The 26,714-nt window shown below is 36.4% G+C and overlaps 1 protein-coding gene across 3 annotated transcripts in view; it reads right to left on the reverse strand.

Moving 5' to 3' along the window:
- Positions 1-1,021: 1,021 nt before the first annotated feature.
- Positions 1,022-26,714, reverse strand: part of USP9X (ubiquitin specific peptidase 9 X-linked) — a 106,073-nt gene continuing 80,380 nt past the window's right edge. The window contains exons 28-45 of one of the 3 annotated variants that reach the window (XM_040585310.1): positions 26,181-26,327; positions 25,913-26,059; positions 24,885-25,092; positions 22,311-22,531; positions 21,776-21,966; positions 21,160-21,333; positions 18,841-18,982; positions 17,914-18,664; positions 17,266-17,389; positions 15,650-15,875; positions 14,452-14,581; positions 11,051-11,236; positions 9,163-9,383; positions 8,000-8,088; positions 5,260-5,416; positions 4,596-4,808; positions 4,058-4,153; positions 1,022-2,620 (exon numbers count right to left, since the gene is read on the reverse strand). In XM_040585310.1, coding sequence (XP_040441244.1) covers positions 2,486-2,620; positions 4,058-4,153; positions 4,596-4,808; positions 5,260-5,416; positions 8,000-8,088; positions 9,163-9,383; positions 11,051-11,236; positions 14,452-14,581; positions 15,650-15,875; positions 17,266-17,389; positions 17,914-18,664; positions 18,841-18,982; positions 21,160-21,333; positions 21,776-21,966; positions 22,311-22,531; positions 24,885-25,092; positions 25,913-26,059; positions 26,181-26,327 — 3,558 coding nt within the window. In that variant the 3' untranslated portion in view covers positions 1,022-2,485. The other 2 variants (XM_040585309.1, XM_040585311.1) reach the window with 2 other exon arrangements.

Consider the following 26,714-nt stretch of genomic DNA (forward strand, 5'->3'; position numbering starts at 1 on the left):
GTACCATATTTAAGTACAATTCAAAAATGTTTTGCCCAGAGTGAAGAAAGCATTGCACCTTTTACGGTAGCTATTCGTTTAAAAGCAGCAGCTGCAACACACAATGGAGGCTGCCCTTCTGCAAAGTCACAAAGATGCACAATATTCTCAACCTGCCACCTGAAAAACAACCGCCACTGCAGCCATTCTCAGTTCAGGGATACGGGTGTGCATGACTGAAGGGTCACAGCCCTAAGTGTCACAGGTTTGACATGTCTCTACAATCATTGCACAATGAAAAGCAAACACATTTGGCAAGGCTGAACTAGCACATCATATATTTTACCTACAGAGTAAAAAATATGTAATAATCGCCTCTGAGATAGCTTGTTTATCAATTACTGGTCCAAATAAGAAGTATTTCAACTTCACTACTCAGGACAGACCTTTTCAGTTAAAACCTCCAACAGGCATTCCCAAACATAAATGGGAACACTTTATCCAAAATTACTAAGTCCAGGTAAAATGGTATTACTAAAAAAATATGAAAAAGTCTGAATTGAACTTGAGCACTAGGGAAAATGTGGAAGCATAGAAGTTGATCACTACTACACAGCATATTCAAAAATCTTCTGCGTCCCTTCCTTAATACACGAAATGAGTAAGAATGCATTTATGACCAAATTTTCCTTTGTTAATTTCAAAATTACAGACCTTTGATAAGCAGCTTTGTTTCTATCAACTCATTTGTAAAAAACACCATCAAGCTTGTGCTCATTAAATATATATATATAAAAACATACAAAAAGTACAAGATAAATCACATTAAGAAACTTTTACAGTGTAATTGTCCTGATTATTTTATTCTTAAGGGCCAAATTTTTTTGTGCACAGAATCTCAATGTGACTGTTGTTCCAGAATTCAGCATAGTGCCACTGCACAGAATTCACCTTTCTGTGCAGTCCGTTAAAAAAAAAACCACCAAAAAAACAAAACAAAAAAAACCAAAACAAAAAACAACACACACCACAGGACAAAACATTCTTCTTAAATCAAATTCTATTTGTGAATTCAGCAAAATAATTTCTATAAAATAAAACAGCAAAATATTTAAATAGTATAGGGTGGGCTGTATCTGTTTTGCAGGGGTATTTGGTTTTTAAACAGGTTCCAAAAAAATTACACACATTCAAGTTACCAATTTTCATTTAAATACAGTATTTACTGATGCGTTTCTTTAAGTCTTTAAACAAATGTTTATTCTGGAATAGAGATACCTCAGAATTGTATTTGACTAACCAGTAGTTTCTTTTATAATTAAACCCTGCTTCTAATGTTAAGATTTCCTGTATAATGGATAAAGAGCTAAGACAATTCTCGCTTTCAAGTAGAACTGTGAACGAGCAGAAAACCAGCAAGTTAACTTGGTGCAGTGGCACTCACAAGTACTCTGTGATTTTGTTGACTTCCACTTCACTGGGATGCAGTAGAAGGAAAGTGTTAGAAGTTTATCTAATAAGCTCTACCAAAGAAACAAAACAAGCACACCAAATACAGTCTATTATGCTCCAGGCATCCTGGCATAGCAAATTTTTGCATATTTGTTTTAAATCTTTTTAATTCCTATTACTGAAAACTAAGTGTTCTTTACCCCACCCAGAGACAGAACTGTCAAACATCAGAAGTGAGGAACATATGTGAAACTGAAATCCACTTGTTTGTCACATTTTCCCTCCCCATTTTATAGTCTAGGTGTAAGAAGAAAAAGTTCCGAGCAAGACAGTTGTCACATTGGGACAACTGCTGTTACCTTGGTTGTTGGTGGTTTTTTTTTCCCCTCATTGGCTACACTAACCTGGTGTGAAGCCATGCTAAATGTTACAGCATAACTATAGCTTCAAAGTGATTAACCTAATACCAGAATGAAAAAGGCAATGAAAAAAGATCTAGAAACAATGTTACATCACCAATTTTCCACATCAACCAAATAATTAAAAGGTTACCAGCCATTACGTTGCTCATAGTAAAATCGACTCCAGTGGCAAAGAATTAACATGAAACTATTTTTGTGGTTGACATGGACAGGCTTTTTCATAAAGGAGTTGATCCGACTGCCATGAGGCAGGCAACACTGGTTGCAGAGCGCAGCAGATATATCAAGAAATTATTTTTTTGTTTTTGTAGATCTGTGAGTCTCATCAAGACAAAAAAAATGTTTCTTGCTCAAGAATTAACAGTCAAACATTAATATACTATATACACCTTTGCCATTTACACATTAGCATCAGGCCATTTATTACAAAACACTATACACTTTCCACTGCAGGCGGGTTATATATTGACAGCAATTTTCTGCAGATAAGACAGTGAATAGACTCTCCACTCCATGTTGATTAGGAATAGTTTTTCTAGTTTTAAATATTAGCCAGACACAGAGAAAGGTTGGACTGTAAGGCCTGGGTGCACAGTCTTGATGGAGCAAGTTAATTGATTATGTGCATTTCACTAATCTTTTGTCTGAGGCGGGGAAACTTCTTCACTGCCTTCATAATTTTCTTGTGCTCGTTGGCCAGTTCGCTGAGGGTTGTTCATATGATGTGCTGCTGGGCCTGTATATGGCTGTCCATGCACGTGGTTATTCTGTAATAAAGCATAAACATTTTACAGGGACATTAAACCTGGGGGCTGTTTCCTGACTTGTTTTCCCCCTCCTTTACATTCAGGCTATCGAAAAAAGCATCCTCAAGTACAGTGAACCTCTTGTGTAGTAACATCCATACGAACACACATCACTTTCTTCATTCCTCCGAATCAAATCTTGCACTTACCTTTTTCATTTAAACAGAAGGTAAATAAACTTTCAAGTTGTAAGGATAAAAAGATTAGACAAAATAGTAATCTCAGCTTTAGAAAAACAGTTACATGCAAAGCAAAAGCAGCAAGAAAGAAAAAAAGGAGACAAAAGAGGCTGCCTATGTGCTGCGGACATTAAACTGTGCACGTTACTGTCAAGATTCAACTAGCGTGAATTTTTTTTCCCAAGATGATGTAAAAAGCATACCTGTATTAACGAAGCATACTTCAATTTTTAAGAGAGAAAACTTTAATATTACAGAACTGAATGAAATCTAGACCAGTAGTTTTCTGCAGGTGCTCTGCCCCTATTTAAAAAGTCACCTGGCAAATGAAAACATCTCATTTAGCTGTAGTTTTGCAGAGCTTAACCAACTGTGGAGAAACTAGGAATACGACGATTGTGTGTGTTAGTGAGAAATGCCATCTCTTGCAAGAAAGTGAACACATCACATGGATAATGGTGAGGTTACAGTATGTGTCTGAACTCAGGAGCTCAGAAAGGAGTGGGAAAATCTGCATGACTTACCAACTGCTCTGCTGAGAACGTCAAGTAAGGAAAGCAAAATGGAGGGGAAAATGGGTTTGGGCAGGAAAGGAAATTAAATTAGCCGATTTGGAATATATAAAATTAATTGGAACAAAAAATGGCAACTAAGTGGGGGATCTACTAATTTACTCAATTCAATAAAAAACCTGGTTATGATTTCTTTCAGATCTGGCTTTTCCACTGAAAAATATTTACAAAGCGGCCACATAACATAAAAACAGGTTTAGATTTTATATATACTTCAGCTTTAAAGCTAAGTGTTCATAGCACAAAACAGGTGTAACAAAGCCATCTGCGTTTTTCTGAAAACCTTCCAGTTACTCAGACTAAAATCCAGGCCTCGAGGCTTGGTTTTGTATTTAAAAACTAGAAATCCAAAAAATATTATCATTGTCAACAAATATGACAGAATCAAATTCAGTATGCACTAGACTGATGACATCTGTCCCCTACTCTTTCTGTGGATGATTAATTCCTGATCTGGAAACATTAAAATTCTCACCTGAAACGGATGGTGAAACTGTTCCTGGCAAAATGCAGGTTTACCCTTATTCCTTCAAGTATGATATTTGATAGTAACATGCTTCTGGCTAAATGCCTATAATTTAAGTTACCATAAATGCTAAAAAGCCCAAAAGCTAACCTGAATAAATGGTTCATCTCTAAGCTTTTACCTGTTGGTACTGGGAACCAGGCGAATGGGGATATAGTGGAGCATCTTCAGGTGGAGAAGACTCGTGCTCATCTGGGGCATCAGGATCATCTGGTTCCTGAAGTTTGAAAAAACATTTAATTTACTTAGGTAAAAAATATTACGATGATTCTATCTAGAACCAATCCTACATGCAAGTGATTGTTTCAGACATGCTTGGAGAAAAATCCCACCCCATCATGTCACCCACAGCTTGTACTGTACTACATAAAAATTCCCACTATCAACGTATTACTGGAAAAGCAGACCCATTCATAATCTACTTTAAATGGTCAGTTTCAATTCCATATTGCTAATTCTTTCAGTGAGAGATGTCTACAGGAACAGTAATAAAGTGGAAAAATGCACAGGAGTATGTAACTGAAGCCAACAAAAACAGAAATCTGTATTTATAAAATACTTACAAAATGTGTTACCTCTATAATGACCAGAGACTATTGCTAAGGTTAATTACAGAAGCACTTTACTCCATTTTTTTACCATACGTATTAATACTGTACCTCCTCTGGGCAGAGTTCACAAGCTTTTGCAAGAGTCATTCTAGCACTGTGTGATCTCTCTAGGAAGTAGCCATTTGATGTTTCATTGCTTTGTATTGGTGGAGACCAATTATTATAGGTGTATTGGGGATTGCCAGTGTATGGTCTACGCTCAAGCTCGTCTCCAAGCCATTCTACTGCCCAGGTCCATTTTCTTTTCAAATCTCCGTTGCTCTGCAGATGGAAAATTAACAATTCAAAATTATTTTCTTTATTCTTCAAAATAGAAATACTTTTCCCTTCCTATGCATCAGCTATCAGTGAACAGACAATAACACATGCTGATGCTTAAAAGACTCTATGAAATATCCTTTTTTGCAGAAATGAAACTTCAGATTTGAAATTAAGTCTGTGGATTTGCAGCTGTATCACAGAATCATGAGTGCAAGTTTAACCAAATTGCTCTCTCAGTCCCATACACTGACCTTCTGATAAAGGAAGGTTCAAATGAGTTGTATGTGGAAGCTGTAATTTCATCTAGGTGATGAAAACTGAATAAAGGTGTGGGGTCTTTTGTGTTGTGGGTTTTTTTGTGTGTTTTGGTTTTTTGTGTTGTGGTTTTGTTTTGTTTTTTCAACACAGAACTGGGTAAAAAAGCAGCAAGAAACAGAATGAACATTATCACCTGAAGGATCTGGTAGGCTACAGGACAGTTGCTGAAGAGAGCTACCATGCACTTTATACACTGGTAAGCTCTCTTCTGATAATGATTCTTAGAGCGCTGAATGGTGTCAAAAAGTCCATCCCTGTCATCCGGGATTCCCTTAAGTGCATTGTGAATCCTAAAAAACAAACAAACAAACAAACCCCAAAAAACACACAACCCAAAACTCTGTGTTACAAGTTTTAGTATTTGAATTAGGGCTTCACTTACAATGTAATTATAAAAGGGATAGCTCATATTCTGACTTCTGGTTTTAGTAAAGAGGTTTTTTTAAAATCAGAAAGCTAACTTTACACATCACATATATAACATAATACTTAAATATTAACATTAAAATATTTAAACATTGGTAATATTTAAACTCCGAATAAGATACATAACATACAAGTATGATTATTCTAATCACAGCAATCAACTTCAACTGGTCAATTTTTGTTACTGATTTTTAGAAATCAGCTGCATTTACAAAACAGACCTGTTAGCCCAACAGGTCCTTACAGAACCGTAACAGTTAAATCCTCAGCAGAAGGGTTACTTACGTTACAGTTACGCTTCTCAAAGACAGTGTCTTTTAGATGCAGTTCCTCTGAAGAGGCACAAATAGTACGTATTTGTGCATGGGCCTAAGGGACTTGGGCACTCCCTGGAACTAAGCCTACTTTCTGTGCCTTCTGCTCTTGAACAAGGAGTAGAGGCATTAACTGTCACCCTGAAACTGTGCAAGAATTGAGAACTGACATACTTTTGGCTTTGAAAAAAAGTCAGAGGGCAGCCCAGAACCTACACTTGAAGAGCTACACTCGCTGTATGAAAAGCAGCTGCCCTCTTTCCTCATAGCCCTGGCAACGGTCAGTGAATAGACTCCAGGCCGCCAGCAACCTAGACTCCATCTGTAAAGTGATGACGAGCTTTTACTTCAGCTGATTTAACTTAATAGTACTTGTACACTATCATCCCAAACTTGGCATTGGAACTTGTCAAATCAAGAGACGTTTCTGAGAGTAGGTCTGATGTCAAAGAACAGCAGCAGCCATCTCACAGTACAAGAATACAAGGAGCACTGAAGGATGCACGCTGCCTAAGATCAGGTGTTTGTTTTCTAAGAGTTAGAAGATAATATCATTTACTACGGACAGTTACGTTATTTGTTGTTTGTTTTCTTTTTTTGTTTGGTTTGTTTTTTTCGGTGGTTTTTTTTGAATAAGACAACAAAGATCACTAAACCTCTTACGTTTATCACAGCAAACAAGAACAGGACAGAGACCAGTACTTCAGGCTACTGCCGGAACTGGCAGCAAGAAATCAGCGGATGACAGCTGCTACTTAATAACCCTCTGTTGAAGCCCAACACAACTCCAACAAACACTGCTATTCCCGAGACTGCAATCTTGAATATGCAGTGATGTACGTCTCCAGTTACAGTGAAAGCCATACTACAACATTCAGCCTCCTTCACACCCATTTTTTCCAACATAGCACCATCTCAAACAACCACTTCTATTATGTCTCACCTGCGCTTCCACCCTAAAACTTTTTACTTTACATCTAGTCATGTATGCCCATCCTCCAGCGTTCTGTGGACTTAAAGACATCTTCTGGAAGTATTTGTTTATCAGGAAGAAAATACAAACAAACTGCATTATACGTGCGTTACATATACATATATATGCAAAACCGAAAAGCCTATGTATAAAGGGTATTCTCGTCCCTTACCTAAGCTGTAATTTCTGTAAAGAAAATGAAGAAATCCCTCCAACTCAGTCTTCGTGGTTTGCAGCACAGTTAAGCCAAACCACCATCTTCTTTTAAGAGTTGTCTTCTAAAGTAAGGCTAGCCAACTGATAAAATCCTAAGAGCGCAGTCTACTTCTACAGGTTAAGTACACGAGTTCACTCCAATACCTTTACTGCACATGGCAACTGTGCTCTTACTGAAAGTATTTTCAATGTCGTATGATACATGGTCACAAATTTTTTAGTAAAACTGATACTACCTATATTCACTTATGAAACAGTGAGATTTTGAAATACTGACAGGTAGCACACTGACAACCTTTCTGTTACCTCACCTACTACTACTTCTATACAAAACTTCTGAAAAATTGACTATTCTTGCAAACAGTAATTGCAATAATTACATTTTTTTAATCTCTGCTTCAAAAGCCTTATTCTTTAGACATACCAAAATTAGGTTTGAAACTTAATGTTTAATATATTAAAGTTAAAATTATCTTCAAATGTGAAGATGTAGAGAGTGTTTATGTATGAAGTATGTTTTTCTCCCAAGTTTACACTTCATGCATGTCTTGGCATCACTATGACTGACATGCCTTTTAGTAAGACCAGACTATTGCTGGACCCTCTTGAATGAGATGTTTCCAAGAATGAATGCATCTCACAACAAATATCAATGAGTTTAGCTAAATGGCACATTCTCTTCTATGTGAAATACCTTTGGGGTTTAAGACTAAGTAACAAATTTCTCCATAAAAAGGAAATTCAAGGTGAAGAAATTTTAATTTATCACAAAAATTGAGATAAAAGTGTGGGGGGGGGGGGGGGAGAAGGGCTTTATTTCTGTATTTTGATTTAATATATATTTAAAACAAACTTCTTGAAAGGATTAGCAACAGATCCACTGCAGAAACAAGCTGTACAAAGCACAATAATCTTGAATTATAAAAAGACAGGTAAATACTAACCTGTGAGTTTGCCAAGAGTCCTCAATTAACAGGATCTGCAGAAGCAGATCCAAATAAGGTCGAAGCTCATACGTGTATGAATAAGCAACCTTAAAAAGTAAAAAAGCAGAGAATGTAAGAAAGCATTCCTTGAAGCATGCAGATTAGATGGTGCAGTGCAAGAACACAATTCATCTGAAGCAAAGTTTACCGTAATTTCTAGGATATTTCAAGATAAAATGCATACTTTAAAACAAACAAGCTGATTGTCTCAGGGTTTTTGGGGTGTGTGTGGTTTTTTGGGGGTTTTGTTTTATTTTTAAATATAGTAGATTTTGTAAAGGGCAAAGTGTTTCCTCATGATTTTCTAACACAACTCATCTGAAGCCATAAGCATGAGATGCTAAAGAAGCTACCTTAAAAAATGTGTTTAGAAAAGCAAAACTACAAAATTCTATTTTTCACTGATATTGCTACTTTTAGGCAATATGTTCAAAGTTTATTTTCAAAGGTTATCCTTAAGTGTAAAATACACGGCTAAGGTGATTTTTATTATGATTCTCTTTCAAGCGCCAAACAAAAGGACACAGAAATATGTTATGTTTACATGGAAAAATACCCAAAAGGTGAATATAAAGATGAGATAATGGAAGTAAAAAAAATTATTTGGACTGGAAAAACCTTACAGAAATTAGACTAACCTTACAGAAATTAGAAAGGAAAAACAAGACAGTCCCAAAGATTCTTTCCTGAGCCTGAAGCCAAGTACATTCTGCAGACTTGTAAAAAAGAACCTTATGAACATGTTCAAAAGAAATACAGGGGAGATCCTGGGAAATGATTCTAACCTTCCATGCAACACAAGCAGCTCTTCTATGGATAATGACAGAAAAGCTTTAGGAATGCTCCTGCAATACATAAAGACCACCTCAGTCTTATTTTCCATCCTTAACATACTGTTTCTAACTCATAAAAGGTTGACTGCTTTCCTAAACTCATAAAAGGACTTCTCATAGTACTCAACACTATGTATAGACCTGTGAACATAAATACTGACAGAGAATGCCATCTTAAGTTTATCAGGCACCTGTTCAGTATTTAATACGACATTCCTATATATACATATATAATCTTACGTCATACACATTTATATTCCCATCTTTCTCCTCACTTTTTATTTTTACCTGCCAAAGAAGTTCACTGAGGACAGTGGAAGAAAACTGAGGATTCTCCCAACAGCAGAAGCGAAGCAACTTGATGGTCTCTTCAGAGTTGCTGCAATCTTCAATAATTTTCTTCACATAACTAGTTCTCACAAACAAAATGTCTGCTACGTTCTGCTGAAGTGCCATTATAGGCTGAGATAAATTAGGATCACCATAAGGGTTGGCAAGCGGGGGATTACCTAGAACAAACAGTTATTACAGATGAAAAGGTACTGAAGTACTTTCAGTGCAGACAGAACAAAATATAAATTGGTGTAACGTCAAGAAACACTAGATGGAGAAAAACCCAACCCCAACAGCTGATTTTCTTTGAAAAATACTATGGTATGAAATAACTAAGCTTTCTGAAGTTGTATGAAGCCTGATGCTTGGTTGCCTGAGAGCTACTTCTCCCTCTCAGATGATGCAGTGACAATCAAAGCTGAACAGCTGGAGACACATTCATATGCAAGAAAAGAAATTACTGAGAGTTTATTCAGTGAAATCCTCTTCATCTCCTGAATCTGTCTGCATCACTGCTTGCGTAACACAGCCCAAATCTATATAATGTTTTGGGACACAAGGTCTATCTACTTCACCAGGCAACGGGAAAGTGTTCAGAGGAGTAACTATGTCAGAACAATCATGTCTGAATCTCTAGAGTGCAGACAGAAGTAACTCTTGAAAGAAGAAAAACTAATGTCTCTTATTTATTAAGCTTCATTTTGTATACGGAAAGATTGTTGGATGTTTCTAAATTTAGCAGTGTTTTGAGTTGTTTGAAGATGCCCAGAAGTCCAAGGGAGAACCTTCCTAGTTTAATATGCTAAAGCAAGAAACAACTTTACTCTGCAAATAGTAATCATAATTAGTAGTCAAGAGTAATGTTTGTACACAGTAATTTTTATTTTAGTACATTATGAATGCAGTGAATATACAATTATTTTTCATAGGCAGAAAAAATTTTCAGTCTAAGCATGTAATAATGCGCTGGAAACAAAACAAAATCAAAATGGCCAAATGGTTCTGAAGCTTATTACAGCACAGTAAAATTTTCAGTTCATTAATCTTACTATAGCACATTTAGCCTATTGACTTTATAGCCTGGCTATATCATCAAGCTGTAGTGAGTCTGCCGTTAAATAGCTTCTCTACAGATTCCCAATTAGGTGTTCTAAAATACGCTTAACAGAACATGTACATATCCAGGCTACGAAGTCCATGTAGCCCAATATTCTGACACTATTTCTCAAAAATAACTGCACTGTATTGAACTACTGGAGATATTAATTATTTACTCTGTGGTTCACCAATTTCTAACTGATTCTTTTATGAAGTGCTGGCTTCTGTTTGTCATCTTGACTGTGAACAAGCACCAAATCGTTTTCAAGAGCCATCCACAACAATGCAAGACCTCTTTACTGATAAGCAGTATTAGCTATTTCAAAGCCTGCTATTGTTTCCTGTACAGATTACTTCTGTACTTGTAACATGAAAGTAATCTTTTATTGCCTACTCTGAATCAAAAGATCTTTATGCAGCTCTTTACAATGAGCTTTAGACTTTCTAAAATCATTACTATTCTGTGATCAACAAACTACTACTTTACTACTCAGTTGTTTTCCTGTATCTTTAAGGAACAAGCCAAGACACATAAAATACAGAACAGATTTCTGTCTGGTGCTTTTTAGTATAGCAAACCAGCTTTGCTTATGACCAAGATTTCTGTCTTTTAAACAAAAGGAGTTGCTAAACATAAAAGAAACATTTTTCCAGCTAATCTATTTCACACATAAAGCTAAATATGCACAAGAGACATTTACTGGTATATTCAACCAACCAAAGGAAAACTTAAAATTCACGATACCATTGATAGAAGACTGCATCCGCGATGACACATTGCAACAACGGATCAGTTGTGACACAACAGTGTATAGCTTCCCCAGTTCAGCATACTGGTATTTAATTGGAGGACCTGGACCCTCATCCAGAGCCACAAGCATGAAGGTTGCAGGAACATTTAGTTTCAGAAGTTGTGTCTTCTCTGCTACACCTTCATGGGTGGCAGGGCAGGAAGGAAAAAAAAAAAAAGAAAAATAACTACTGTTTACATGACTCATAACTTTTCAGTTGCTGGGTTTTATTAAAACCATCATTTATACTTTCTGAGGAAAGAGAATAATCAAATCAGTAACGATGCAGAAGAAAATTATGTTCAGTTGAAAAATCACATTGAAGCGGAGTTATAAATGACTACAATTTCTTAACAGTCCTCATTAGCACTTAAGTAACTAACATCTGTGTTAACAGCAAAGCCTCAGAGAAGTCTTTTGGACAAAGAATTAATCTTTTCATTGTCATGCCCAGGACAGGATGAACACGCCCACAGCGTATTTCATTATTTTTCCACTACATCCTAGATATACAAATCACAAATTTAAGACATTTCCAACTGTGCCATACTATGAAATAAGCTTAGTAAGAGTGATAAAATCAATTAAAAAATCCCCAACAAGCAAAATGAGAAAGTCTCCAAACCCAAACAAAAAATCCAAACACACAGCTAGTTTCACCGCAAGAATACTTTGCAGATACTATACAAGTACTTACCAGTAAAAATTTGGTATGCCCCTTTTGATCTTCTACTCTTCTTCTCAGTTTGGTTTAAAGTCATGATTTTTCATTTATTTCTAAGTTTTTTCTGATTTGGAAATACAAACTGGACCTTACCTACCATCGTCCTGATAAGGTGGAATCCAGATAGCACCTTATTAGAGCTCTTTATAGTATCTTTCTCATTATATCAGATAGTTTTGTAGTTACATCCTTTGTAGAACTGATCTCTCACTTGCTTTGATGCAAACAATATGATTTCTCAAAACATCAGACAGTTTAATCTTTCTCACAGAACTTGGGGTGCTGCAGGAATGACGTACTGTGGCTTTTGCTGAATGACTACATGCATGCAGAAGCCTTCAGGTAACAGCAATAACAAGCACAACTGCTTAATATTTCCATGTTTATCTTTGCAGGGTAGACTGTGGTAATGGTCAGACCCACAAATAAACTTTAGTTACGCTTTCCCATCTGACTTCTGAGTGCTTTCCTAGTCAGAGGCTTCAACTGCACTGACTGACTACAAAAAGGTAGTAAAGAAGAAGAGGCAAGTTAGAGCAGGAGAATTGCATCTCTCTCTAATGAAATTAAGTCCACTCTGGGGGTCATGACAGAACCCTGCCTGACAGATAATGATTTCATAGACAAAGTACATGAAAGCAACACACGTTACAGGTGAAATTAAATTAACACAACTGCCTAAATTAGTTTTACAGATAGGACATTAAATTCCTTTAAAACTGCCTACCCACATGAAAGCTTCCAGAACTCTGTGTGTGTGTTCTATGTGGAAATAGTGAAATAACTCCATTTGGACTGATACGTTTGCTTAACATTTTAGCCACAAAGATATCTTAACAGAAGCTCACATTTATAACTTGCCTGCATGAGCTGATAACCAGCTATCACTGAGCTGCTTGGTATTATGGGCATTTTGTAAAAATTCCAAGGGAACTGGATCTCCTAACTTAACGCTACTTTACATAAAAGGATGAAAATATCTTGTATTACAGTGAAAGGGAGAGTGTAATAGACTACCACTACGGAAGAACATTGTATCTGGTTTAGAACTTGCTGTAGAGATAGATGCTTTGTCACGTAGGCTACCACATGTGAAATAGAAATGGTCCCCCAACAGAAGAAGATGACCCTAATAACTGTAAAAATGTAGATACAAACTAGATACAGACCTGTGACTACCCTCATCAATCTGAGAGTGTAAAAATAAACCTTTATTCACTTGACTTGCATTTTATTACTCTTAATTGCTCTTCCCCAGGGCAAATATATAAAGCAGCAATGGATTAACCTACCTGAGAAACAGTTTATTCAATCAATCATCAATTGATTTTCAACATGCTGGTAATGTTAAGAGAAAGCATGATTATAACCGTTCATTTGAACCTGAGATCAGTCCTGTTCCCATTAATTGCAAAAATGATTTTTGTTTGGAATACTTGCTTCAGATACTATTAGCACTGTTTTATTCTATTCTTAGTATACAGGCTAGTGACCTTCTATGGAGAGATACATAATCCAGAATTTAATACAAGTTCTTATATAGATTATATATAAATTTTATATATAGATTTTTATAAATCTATACTTATTTCTATTTTCAAAATGCTGAATACAAATAAGATGCTGAAGAGAAAGTGGTGATGCTGGAAGTGCCACAGCCAGTATTTCATGTCCACCACCACCTCAATCTTACATTATAGCATACGTATAATGTGTCTTAAGCATAACACCTGCAAATACACGTAGTTGTTGAATGCAAGACTAGTAGGATGCTAAAAATAAACATTCATTTGTGATCACAATCTCTAATTTAATCTTTCATCAGAAAATTTAGGGGACCGATCTTTATGACAAGAATCGCCGTCTCAAACCTGGGATAACTTTACTTAAGCCTTCCTATACTGCAAAAACACTGGCTTTTTTTGCCTGTTTATCTTGGAGGAACTACAAGATCTGATTAAATTTATAGTCTAATTTCCAAATTCTTGCATTCTTTTTACCTCATATGATGTCTATGGTGAAAGCACTCTGGCAAGCATAGATGTCTCAGAATACATACAGACTGAGCTATTTCCTCAGCCTCGCAGAGTCTTTCAAGGGAAGACAGATACAGAACCAGTGTTTTGCATTCATAGCTATGAACTTCAAAAGTGAACTAAAGAAATTAATACTGAAAGCGCATAGTCAGACTATACAGACAAAGCACGACTATATCAACATTTCCATAAAGGAAAATCATGCACCTCTCTCATTTTTGAACTTTTATCTTCATCAACTTTTTCAGGCTCAAACCAGTTAACAACCCCACATGCTTCTTTGGTCTCATGACCTCCCTGCAAATGAGCCCTGAACAAAGCATCATCTCTCTTGCCATTTTTCCACCCCCACAGCCTCTCAGAAGGACACAGTCTTACTGCTTCAAGCTCCTTGTGTTGATCTTCCAAGGATGGAAGACTAAAGCCTCAGACTCCGAACTGAAGGAATACAGATGCTCTATAGAGCGTTTATATGTTTAATGATAATAATCTGTCTAAGGCTAAAAACCGGGATTCTCCTGCGGTTACCTGTGTAACTGGACAGTTGTTAAAACCCAGTTCATTAATGTCATCAGTAAAAGTGTAATTTTCTTACCTAGATTAGCATACATCACAAACAGATTGAAATACTGCTGCAAATGGCGTCCATGTTCAGATACTTCCCTTCTTAGAAGATTTAGTACCGCTCTCAGCAAGTGATCACTTAAACTTAAGTTATCATAAGCCTATAAAAAAAAGTTCCAATATTAGTGGTTGAACTATCAAATCTTTATTTAGTTTATACTTTCTACTATGGCAGAAAACAGAACTAGTTAAAAGGTATAGGATTCATACAAGCTTCAAAGTACTAGCAGCTGGTTAGTCTTCTGTATCTCACAGAAAGACACAGGCAGACATACAGGGAGTAAGCCTCCCATCACTAAATACCACGCAAGTGCAAGAAATTACGCAAATCTAGAAGTTTTTAACTCTATTTTTTCTCTAACAGCGGCTAGGCTTAAATGCTCAGAAAAGCACACGCAGTTCCGCTGTGAGCTTCATAGACTAAGACAGACAACCAAATCACCTCTACAGGTGTATCTCAAACACCTCATGAAAAATACACTGTCAAAACATATGTAACTAACTAAATACAAGTTCTTTGACTGGATACAGTAGTGAAAAGATTCTGAGAAGTGAAACCACACAAACTAAAAGTATCTTACTGCAGACATTAAAAACACGACAAAGCAAAGGTTCAAAAAAGTTGATCTTTTAAATTTTAATACAGTCCAAACCCACATTTGTTATGATAAATATGACATTAAGATTTTGCCTTTTTTGTTTGTCAGTTCTAGGTGTATAAAACTAGGCAATTCATTGTGTACTTCTGTGCAAAAGTTACATTTTTGACAACATCAATGTTGCAGGATATAGGGGAAGAAATCACAGGTAACTCTTGCATGCTTTCATGCTTTTTGTATGGCTTTTTGTCTATTTTTTTAATTCCAAATGGAAAAACAAGGGTCCATTCCCCTACACAGTTACTTTACAATAAGCCACTGCTTTTATTTTGCAGATATCACTCTCACAGCTCAACTCAGTCTTCACAAAGACTTAGAAGCGAGGGGAAACTGAACCACTAACTCCTCACAAAAACTGGTTGAGTTACATCATGTTATGTAGCGCAAAATGAACTGTACAGCTTTCCTGTCAACACTGATGCACCTACTCCAGAATTTACTTTACATTAAATACTTACAATGAATAAGTAAGAATAAGTTTCAAAAGGATTTTGTTAGAAAATTAAATACCTGACTGGAAGGTCCAGGAGAGGCAAAAGGTGAAGGACATGGTCCATCTTGCAATGAAAAATGTGCAATAAATACTATAAGTTTTGCAAATGCACCCCTCACTTCTGCACTAGGGCATTCCAAAAGATATTCAGAGAAACGGTTTGAAACATTAAAAAGGACATTGTGTGCAAACCAAAAGCGTACATTCTTGCTGTGACGAAGAAGGATGCATAATGCATCATACCTGAAACAGAAAATGATACAACTGAGAAATTATGACCAAATGTAGACATTAATGAATTCTGGCAGACACATTCTTTTACAGAATTTGAAGAAAATACATGTTAAAGGTGATCCCCAAACATTTTTGCTCATAAAATGCTTACAAATCAGATAAAGTGTAGTTACACAGTAGAATCACAGAATGGTTTGCATTTGAAGGGGCCTTAAAGATCATCAAGTTCCAACCCCTCTACCGTGGGCAGTTTCTAGAGCAATACTCTCTGTTACTAGCAATCACATATAAAAAAGATATTTTTATTTAAAATTTAACATTTAACTGTAGCTTTTTACTTCTATCACCTGTAAGAACTAAGACAGGATTACATCCCCTAACTCTCAAACCTACTACCCAAAGCAGGTCCTAAAGTGGCAGCTATCATTCCCTTTGTATTGGGACTTGGGGGGAGTGGAGCAGTGAGGTGGATTTCACGAGCTGTGTCTAAGACAAGTAACTAAGTATGTAACCTATCAGGAATTTACATTCCCACTTACAGATCTAAAAAAAAAATATCCACAAACCAACCATCCAAACAGTAAAATATCTGTTCCGGAGAGGGTCTTATGTGACTCTGTCCTCCTTCCCACAGCAATATTTGAACTCCTCTTGATCTCTTAAAATAACAGGAGTAACTTGGCTACTCTGAAAGCTGCTGTTGGGAGAAAAACTTGTACGTACCTGCCATGTATTACACAACTACTCACAAGTAGCTGGTAAACTACTGGTCATCATGAATGCTGTATTTTGTCTCTAGTTCTACCAGCAGGTACCCACACTCCTCTCCCCAAAACAGAATAACCTAGCTTAAAGACTAAAATGCTGTGGTGCTATGAATAAGATTGTATTGTTGTTATACTACAGATTTGAATTACAGGCCTCACAGCAATGGACATAAAGCTCTGCTAAGAGTCTAGAAGACTATATACGTATTTCAGAAACATAATACAAATATAAGCTGCAAAAACAGGTTGAAAGAACCTTTGTTTAAAACTACTCAAACCATGAACAAACCATTCTGAATTACTCGTAATACATAACCTATTAGTTCTGCACTAGCAATAGATTCTACTCCTTTGTTTTTTTATTTAAAAGACAGACAAAAGGTAGATTTAAGGTCTGTTTGAAAATGAACTTTGAAGCTGTTCAGCTCACTAGCTTATTTTAAGGCTCAGTTTCTTCCCAGTATTTTCTGTTCAAATTTCCCCCCGCTTTCATGTGCGCCTTGACCATGTATTTGGAGGAAGGAGGAAAAAAAGGACAGACCACTAACACCTTTTACTGTCATATGTATATAACTGGGATCTTTTGACAGACAAACTTCCAAAACTGTAACTGTTGATAAAAGACAAGATACCAATCACTAGCAGGGCCACGGACTATTTTCTTTGTATGAAATCCTGTGGTGAAGAGAAATCTAGCAGCAAGCTGAATACTAATCATAGTTATTTCTTCTGCTTCAGGCAACAGATGATCTTGTCCTGAAGAAAAATCAAAATACTCACATGTAGACAAAGTAAAAGCAATTTACTTTCAAAAATTTAACTTATTCCATATTACTGTTTTGTCTTGACATTGTGTTCCAATTTTAACAAGAAACTTGATCAAAACAGCCTCTAGCTTCTACAACGTGTCATTCAAAAATATAAGCTTTAAGACAGGTACACGGAGACTAACATATGTTTGATTTTTAGAAATATAGCATCTTACCTTTGTGAACTGTCTTCAGCAGAACAACCCACAAACTTCAGTATTTTAATATGACTTAGTACATATGTTGAATAACCGTTGATAATTTGATTATCAAAGTATTTTTTGCTAAATATTCTGGCATGTTATCACTGCTGAACTCAACAAGAGATGTTTAACCGCAGAATTCCAGAAAGACAAGAGTATTCAAAGCAGAGTACACATAATTTTCACTGGCTAGACAAATACTTGACAACACAAATCAGAGCTCTTCTTGCAAGAAACTAATCCGTAATTATTTTAGTAACATACTAACCTGGAGGAGGATTTAAGTAGACACTATTACAAGTAAGCAACTTCTTTATGAACTGGAAATATTCTAGGCTGTACTGCATACGATTATGCATGAACTGCACGTTCTGCTTCCGTACACTTCGTTCAATGGCTGATGGCATTTTAATCTGATGGGGTTTAGTGGTGATAGCAAGTTCTGAAATATATTTTATTAGTTCATTATCTTTGTCTATTGTGTCCATACGTTCATAAAAAAGAATATAGGCATTCCACCACCTCTTCTGGCGCCTGTAGGACATACGCTTCATCATGTGATCAAATACTTCTCCCATGTATTCTCCACCAAAACACTGATTTTTCATTTCTTCATCATCATCCATTTTACACTCGGTCACATCCCCATCATCAAATTTATACCATCGATTCTTCTCACCATCTCCACCATTCCTCTGGATAATGTAAGAGTAATAGTGTCCACCACTGGCCTGGCCACTGTGTACAAGTACACCGACAAGCCTGTATTTTGTGCTCCCAGAGTGTTCGTTTTCAGACTGTTCATTTTGTATTATCTGATTTTCCGGATTTACATCATCTCCTTCCAATTTAGCTACACCTGCCACTGTGTATGGTTCCATGTCCAGCTCTCGTGGAAATTCAAAATAATCATTGAACTTGATTGCACATTCCCTTTCCCAGTCATAGTCAAATCGTTTCAACTGGATTGCAAGAACTGGAGGCAACTTCTTAATCAACAAGCGTTTCACCGTATCGACCTGAAAGAAGACACGAACAGTCATCAGCTATTCAGTTTCTGTTCATGCACTCCTACCAAAAAGCATATTCAGTAATTAAAAGAGTAACTTCTCTCCCTGAACATGAACTAAGACTGAACTTAATATGGCTATAACATCACAGTTGTACACAAATTTAATATATAAGGAATCATTACCTTTTTGTTGCATTTTTCACAATGATATGCATTTGCACCTTCCAATAAGTCTCCTTTGACATACTGTTCCAAAGAATCAAGGAGGTTTTGGTGATTTCTTATATCTACATTCAGAGTTGTGAAGGATTCCTCGCATTCGTACCTACCAATGAACAGACAGATGTAAAAGAAAGGTAGAAACATATTTAACTTGTTTCACAGGTGCTACATAGCACCCTACGGCAAAAGTTTTACTCAGCATTTCATGTCAACTTCTGGCAAAAGGGCTTAAGCAGTAAAAAAAGAACTGAACTCTTTTATATTGCAGTCTTCCTACAATTACGTTACAGTGTCAGCATACTGTATTTTTTGATCTGCACTAACTATAGTTATTTTATGAAGATCATAGAAACGACTTGTATGTCTCAAGTTCACTGAAAAGATCGTGGAAGTTGAATCTGTTAGCACATCTTGTTTTTAAAGCAGCTAACAGACTTGGCTAACTCAAGCTGGTAGAGAAGCACAGATAGCAGAGTAGTGAGTGTACTTTTTCCTTTATTGTCAGGTATTAGACTGAAACACAAATATTGTATCATACCTAAAGACAACAGTTCAAAACATTCCAACTAAAAAAAAAACAAACCGCAAAAGCCTTTTTATTTTTCTGTCTAAAAAAATCTAAATAGTTGTCTTCATAAAATCACTTTGCATATTTATGACTGACTGACTTACTGTGTTCTGATATAACCTTCAAACAAATTCCTAGCAATGAACCAGCAATGCTGAAGAAACAACCAGTTAAGACATCTTGGAAACAATTATTTTTTTTAAAAAAGATAAAGTAATGAATAAATTTAAAAAGTTGCATCTATTCCCACATAACCCTGCAGGGTTTGTTTCTCTGATATGCAATCAAGCATACAAAGGGTTTTATAACAGTGAATAAATTAATATTTAGAAACACTTCAACCAAAACAGTAATATTCATTCATCTATTATGTAATCTGTCACACCCCAATCCAATAGTTTAGTTTATCATCAGTTTTCTCCTCTCTAAACTATAATCAGAGTAACATTTTTATTAAGTACATTATGCAAATCCAGTAGAGTTCCAAAGAGACAGGTGATACTTCAGGATAGTACATAATATCAGGAATGAAAGTTAACTCACATTGCTTCACATCTGTATCTTCCATTTAATTACCCATTGCATATCAAATATAACCAGTGCTTTCCTTTTATCTTGCACTATTTCAACTTACTTCTGGTCACACATTTTAACCCATGAAACTTATGATGTTCCACTTACAAGTTCTTCTAATTCACACATGAGCTCAACTGAAGTTGAAAGATTACCACAATCAAGTTTGTATCAGTGTTTTTCCCTGTATTTTAATTGCTAACAGAAGGGTAACAGTAAATGGTCAACTTTCACAATAAAGACAATTTGCAATTTTAATGTGCAGAAAAATCTATATTGTTTAAGAATTGCACACGATCTGAAAGATGTAGTGAACAGTAAGAAGGCCAACTGTTAGTCATATAAAATTTAACATGATAATAAAAATGCCAATTGTTGAAGAAGAACAAAGTCCATCATTAGGTCATCTTGAACCTTGCACACAATTTTAATCATCCACCTCAAAAGAGATACAAAAGAAAAAGTCTAGAGAAGTACAACTGTACAATGTCTAGTTCTATTCCTTCACTAAGCATTTGTCATTGAACACCACCACCAAGACAGTAGGTTACAGACTTTCAGTCTGATTTGGTGTGGGTGGGGATTTTTTTACATACCCTATATGAAGCTGAACTTCAATATTCACATTTTAAGTTAATTAAATATGCAGAAATCTCAAGAAAAATATAAACTTTCTACACCATTCCCCTTTATTACAGCTTACATAGTGAGTATGAATGGAGTTTTGCTCGTGGGAATTAAAAGATTCATACTTCTGTCAGCTTTGTCCACACACCATGAAAGACAGAAGACAGCAACACATGTTGGCCATGTATTAAGATTTTATACATTGCATTTGGTCCCCAAGTTGTTCTTATTTTAACATGAAAAAGCTGTATCTTTTCCTCCCCTGACCAATACACGATGCTTCACATACAATCTGCTAAGCAGAAATAATAATAATCAAGCATTTCAAGGCACCTGAAGATGAATTAATATTAAGAGTAGACTGTAGAAAAGATAAAGTAGCAAATTCCATTAGCTTTAAACTGCCCCCCACCAAAACCACACAAAACCCCACTCTGAATCTTTAGTTACTTTTATAAAGATACAAACACAGGTGGGTTTTCTGGAAGAAAGAAGAACCTTAAAACACTCACCGATGTGGGCATCCTTGACAAATCTTCTGATCAGCAAAGGACCCTCCTAGAACTTTACTTAACATTGCTGGATGGCCCAAAGCTTTTAAAGCTTCATCTAAACTGTCCACCAAGGAATTAAAAAATTCTAAAGCATCATGTTGCTCACGTAGATTTACAGGTTCACCCCAAAGTCTGAAAACAAAAGCACATTCTTGTCAAATGTTTTGGTTTGTTCTCTATGATTTCTTCTCTAAAAAAATATTATTCAAGCTATTAATCCCTTTCTTACTGACCAAAACTATTCGTTGCTTTGTGATGTAATATACCACCTGTTACTCTCTCCCTGACACTTACCGGTGAGTAAAAACAAACTTTGTGTATAAATTCATACTTAATTCAAAGTCTCAATATCAAGGTCAAGAACTGCTAGAATTCAAAATAACCATTATGCTGTAAACTTTGGTTTATTAGCAGATTTCTACAGAATGGTGAAAAGGTAAGATAATTGATACAATGCTACAGAACTTCTGCTAATTTACACTTAACTTCAGTATAATTTCTTCTACTATGATTAGTTTTGTTGCCTATCACAGTGGCCCAGTGAACAGACATCAATACTAAATTTTCTATTTACCTAAATTGTTTCCAAAACCCTCTTGGTACATAGTACTGTAGCCTGGAAGCTGCTAAATGACCAAAAATTACTTGGAGATGCCTCAGAACACCAATATTGTATTCTTTTCTATCTTCTGTTTTACTCAGTGCTGGTTTGTCTTCATACTGGTGTGGATAGCCAAACACATCATCTCGTGGGTCAACATTGCTCTGAAAAAAAGAAAATTTGTGCAATTAACTTGGATATCGAGCAGTCTCATAGCTAGCTGTATCCCATGTTTAACAATCTAAGGCGTTTCATATTCTCATCTGAAGTAGGAAATGTCTTTGTGTGCATTAACGCAGTTCTGGTGGCAGAAGTGGTATACAGTGCTTTCAAGCACAAAACCACGTAGAGGGAAGTCAACAAAACAGTCAATTAAGAAACATTACGTTATTGTCCCCACTGTTCACAGTAGAAAGTGACGTGATTGGCAACCTAAAATTGTTATAAACCTTTTACCTTTAAGGTACAAGCCTTTTTTATTAAAGAAGTTCTACACAATAAAGTTTACCTCATTGTCCTGCTTTTCATCCCCAGACATGTCATCATCTACATCACTGCCTGTGCCTTCAATTGCAAGAATCCCATTCCTGATGGCTGGAATCATGTACAGCTGCTGAATGACAGAATTCATGTAACAAGTGGCACCAGCATTTTTCAGTCCTACAAATCCCTTTGGCGGCCGAGGCCCAACAGGTGGCAGATATTCCCATTCTGTAAGCGCTTCACAAGCTAAAAGAAAATAGCAGAATGTGATTAGGAAATTATTTTGTTATAAAAGAATTACACCATCAGTGCAGCATGAAGGGCAGTTGCATAGAATTAGTATTAGTCTGTATCACACTGCAGTTTAGTAAAACAAATGTTCCACCAGAAAACCTAACTGCTAAAATGAACACAACTTCTATGAATGATATTTTAACATTGCACCATTTTCTTCTACTGCATAGCTAAAGAGGTGGTCTGAAAATTCAGTCTATGTATCAAACAAAAGTCTTCCCTCAATACCAGCAAGTTTCTTAATTTAAGAAATCAGCTGAATGAACCTAGAACATATAGCCAATTTACAAGCCTTTCATGCATTTACAGTCCTTTTAAAACTACAGTATTTCACTTGTGCCTCACTTTTCCTTAGCATGATGGGAAACAGTTTTAGATAATGATATCTATATGACTTGTGACAGATTTTTTTCTTCTCCCAAGTCTTCTCCCTCAGATCTTTCATCTCTTCAGAGTACATTTACAATCACAGGTTTCCTACACTAACCTGCTGTTCTGTGGCTTTAACGCAAAAAATTCTGATGTAAAAGGAAGTAAGAAAGCATGCATGTTTACAAGCAAGTTTTACTTGGTATATGAAACACACAGCATGCACAGTTCATACACGTGTTCTCTCTTCTATCTGAAACACCATGGAGATCCAGTGTTCTATTGTGCTTATCAAATACTTGAGTGGAAGGAAATGTCATGAAATCCTTCTTATTGTGAGGTGGTAAGAAACACACTACTTCCCAATAGAAAAGGGTGAAGAAAAAAGGATGGTGCAGGGGGGAAAACCATAAAGCTGCCCTTTTCATTTGTTCTACTGAGATGGAACCAAACAGGAAGAGACTGAAAAATGTCAAATGACTCACTGATACCACCACTGGGCAAGTAGCACTGCCATTCCAAGACAGCGGACAATTCCTACTACGGGATACTATTTCTAGTTGCTTACAGTTTTGCGGAAGTCTGCAAGTTTAAACGTTCTGTTAAATCACAGAACGGTTTGGGCTAAAAAAGGACCTTTAAAGACCATCTAGTCCACCCCCCTGCCATGGGCAGGGACACCTTCCACCAGACCAGGTTGCTGACAGCCCCATCCAGCCTGGCCTTGAGCACTGCCAGGGATGGGGCACCCACAGCTGCTCTGGGCAGCCTGTGCCCCTGTCTCACCACCCTCACAGTGAAGAATTTCTTCCTTGTGTTGAACCTAAATCTACCCTCTTTCAGTTTGAAGTTATTGCCCCTTGTCCTGTCACTACAGGCCCTGATAAAAAGTCCCTCCCCATCTTTCCTGTAAGCCCCCTTTAAGCATGAAAGGCCACAAATAAGGCCCTCCCCAGACACCACCAGGCTGAACAACTTCCCAGCCTTTCTTCCCATACAAGATTGGGTTTACTCTGTTTGGTGGTTGTTTTTGCTCCCCCACCCTCCTTTCCCTGTTAATGTTACAGCCAAAATGGTTTAGCTATCCCATTTAGGGCTGCAGAAAATATGGTCCTGTTTGTTCATTTTTAAGAAAGTCTTAACAAGTTTTTTATTGATAACAACATTTATATTAAATATGAGCCTTTTGCCATTCTTGTGAAAGTTAGCCCAAGTTTCACCAACTTTTGAAATATTAACATTTGCAAGGTGGTTGGTTTGGGGTTTTTTTGTTTGTTGGTTGTTTTGTTTTTTTTTTTTTTTCACACTGCAATTGCTATGATCTTTCTCCAGTGTGAAGGAAAAAGTTATTTAAGTGCAGATTTGTGCTGAGACAAGGCCAAAACGGAGAGAACAACCATTTGAGAAAGGACTATGACAAGCACAGAATGAGTACAGAACTAAAAAGAGAAACAGGACAGTGGACCTGTGTCTGTGTGTGGACAACAATGAAGAATTAGGTGAGCAACCAAGAGACTGGCACTAGAACTAAGTCGAAGATACCTGATGAGGTTCTGGGATTGGTTAGGCAGAGCCTGAAACAATGAGACAAAAATAGAAGATACAGACAGAATGAGGTTCCTGGGAGCTGGTATGGACAAAGGGGAGTAGCCAGAAAGCAGAGAGGAAGGGTCAAAACCATGTAAGTGACTGGGGCTGGAACTTGGATGTAACAATATAATGCAAGATTTACTGCATAAAGAGGAACAAATAAAGGCTACACTGCCAAACTTTCCTAGATTTTGACAGCCTGATTTTGCAGCATTAAAAGCAGCCACAAACCAAGAAACTCAGCATCTAGTTCAGTTGATAATATAAACAAAACCTATACATAATATATACATTAAAAAGTAGAAAATAGATAATTAAAAATATTACATACTAGTGATTGCTGTACCTATGTAATACATTTCAGTCAACGTGTCTACTATCTGTTTGAGATTTCGCACACATCCAACTGCTAGTGCAACCAGTAGCTCAAAGCCAGCATTAATAGTAGCTGGTGAACTACAGACTGGTATGGCCTGCTCAGCAGGCAATTCTCCATTTCTCATGTATTGTAGATAAACATTGGATGCTGGAAAGATGAAATCATCTATCAACTCCTGGGGGTGGAAAACAAGAAAGAAGAAAATAAATCACCTGTTACCATTGAAACACACACACTATTTTATAACAGAATAAGAGTTATTACACAAATGAATGTCCCAGAACCAGAGGATTACTTAAAAAAAGAAAACAGTAAAAACTGAGACCAGTACCATAAAGAGCTTTTAAATTTAAAATGGAGTAACTCCACTTTATAGTGGTTCCCTGCAAGCCTACCCCCTCCCTCGCTGCAAGTTAAAAATAATTCTGTATTATCATTGATAGGTAAAGTTTTCTTTTACCAAACCACTACCATCTACAAAGCTCTTTTATCAGTTTGTGCTGAAAAACCCCAACATTCCTGCTGTATAACATCAGAAGTACAAAGAAAACACATCTGATTAAAGAGACACTCAGATGTTCATACATTTGTTCAAACCTGCCATAAACATTAATAGCACTAATTAAGAACACATGGAAAAACCACTACACACAGGTAACGTAAGAAAACAGTCCTGTACAGGACTATCCTGTATCTAGCTTACTATCCTTGTGTGATGTTTGCTGAGTCTTGGAATAACAGCCCACGAGGTCACAGTAACTCCATATGCAGTGGTTCCGAAGAACAAGTTAAACACTCTTGCAAATGAAGTATGTGGTTTCTTAAAAAATTATTTTAAAGGAAACATTAAACTTCAATTAGAAGCCCATATCAAACAGTTAAATTGGGACCTTTTACAGTGTCCTCAATCCACAAGATGCAAAGCTTCTTTTAACTATTTATAGTAAAATATTTTAAAGTTTAAAAAACTGCACCGGTCAAAACCTGGAACTTACTTTAATGAGATTAGCACCTCCTTTTTCACAACCAATATGGTATTTCTTCTCAGGTGTCTGGAATGCTAACAACTCTTTTGTTACTCCAAGATGACCCTCTAAAATAGTTTCTTCGACACCTGTTTCCCCTGTTCTTTTTACTTCATCCTGCCATTTAAAAGAAAATTAGGATACTTGAAATAATATATATTTACCAAGCTTAGAACTGGACTTAAAAACAAAGCAGCAAAAAGCTGATTGTAAGAAATAAATTGATCCTAAAACTTACCCTAATTCTCTTAAGCCAGTCAATTTCATTATTGAGAAGAACTTCAGCATTGGGTACGTTAATATTGCTGTTGTAAGCATAATTAAGAAGGTGTCGTAAGAGAGTGAAGTAGTCTCCAGAATGCTTAGCTCTCTCTCTTGCAGTACTCTACGTAAACCAAAAACAAATGATATAGAATTCATACAAGATTCTACTTACAATGCAACACTAACATTTTCCCTAAAGCTGGATATAAATATGAAAGAAAAGAAGTGTAAGGCAATTTTTAACTTTTTGTAAGTTTACAGTCATATCTAACTGTTAATGAATGACTTCTGAACTATTTTAGTAGCAATTTCTATACATGAATGGGAAACGAACAGAGAAGTAATCAAATGTTCAAGAACCACAAGCACACAGAATTGAAAAGCCCTGGCTGGCCCACTAATAGGTGGCACGAAGCAGCTATCTAATCTGCTAATGATTTTTACTTGAAGGTTAGAATTCACTGGAGATCAATTGCATATATGAAAGCTTATTGTTCATGTTCTTATC

Source organism: Falco naumanni, chromosome 2, assembly GCF_017639655.2.
Source record: "Falco naumanni isolate bFalNau1 chromosome 2, bFalNau1.pat, whole genome shotgun sequence".
In the NCBI taxonomy this organism is placed as follows: domain Eukaryota; kingdom Metazoa; phylum Chordata; class Aves; order Falconiformes; family Falconidae; genus Falco; species Falco naumanni.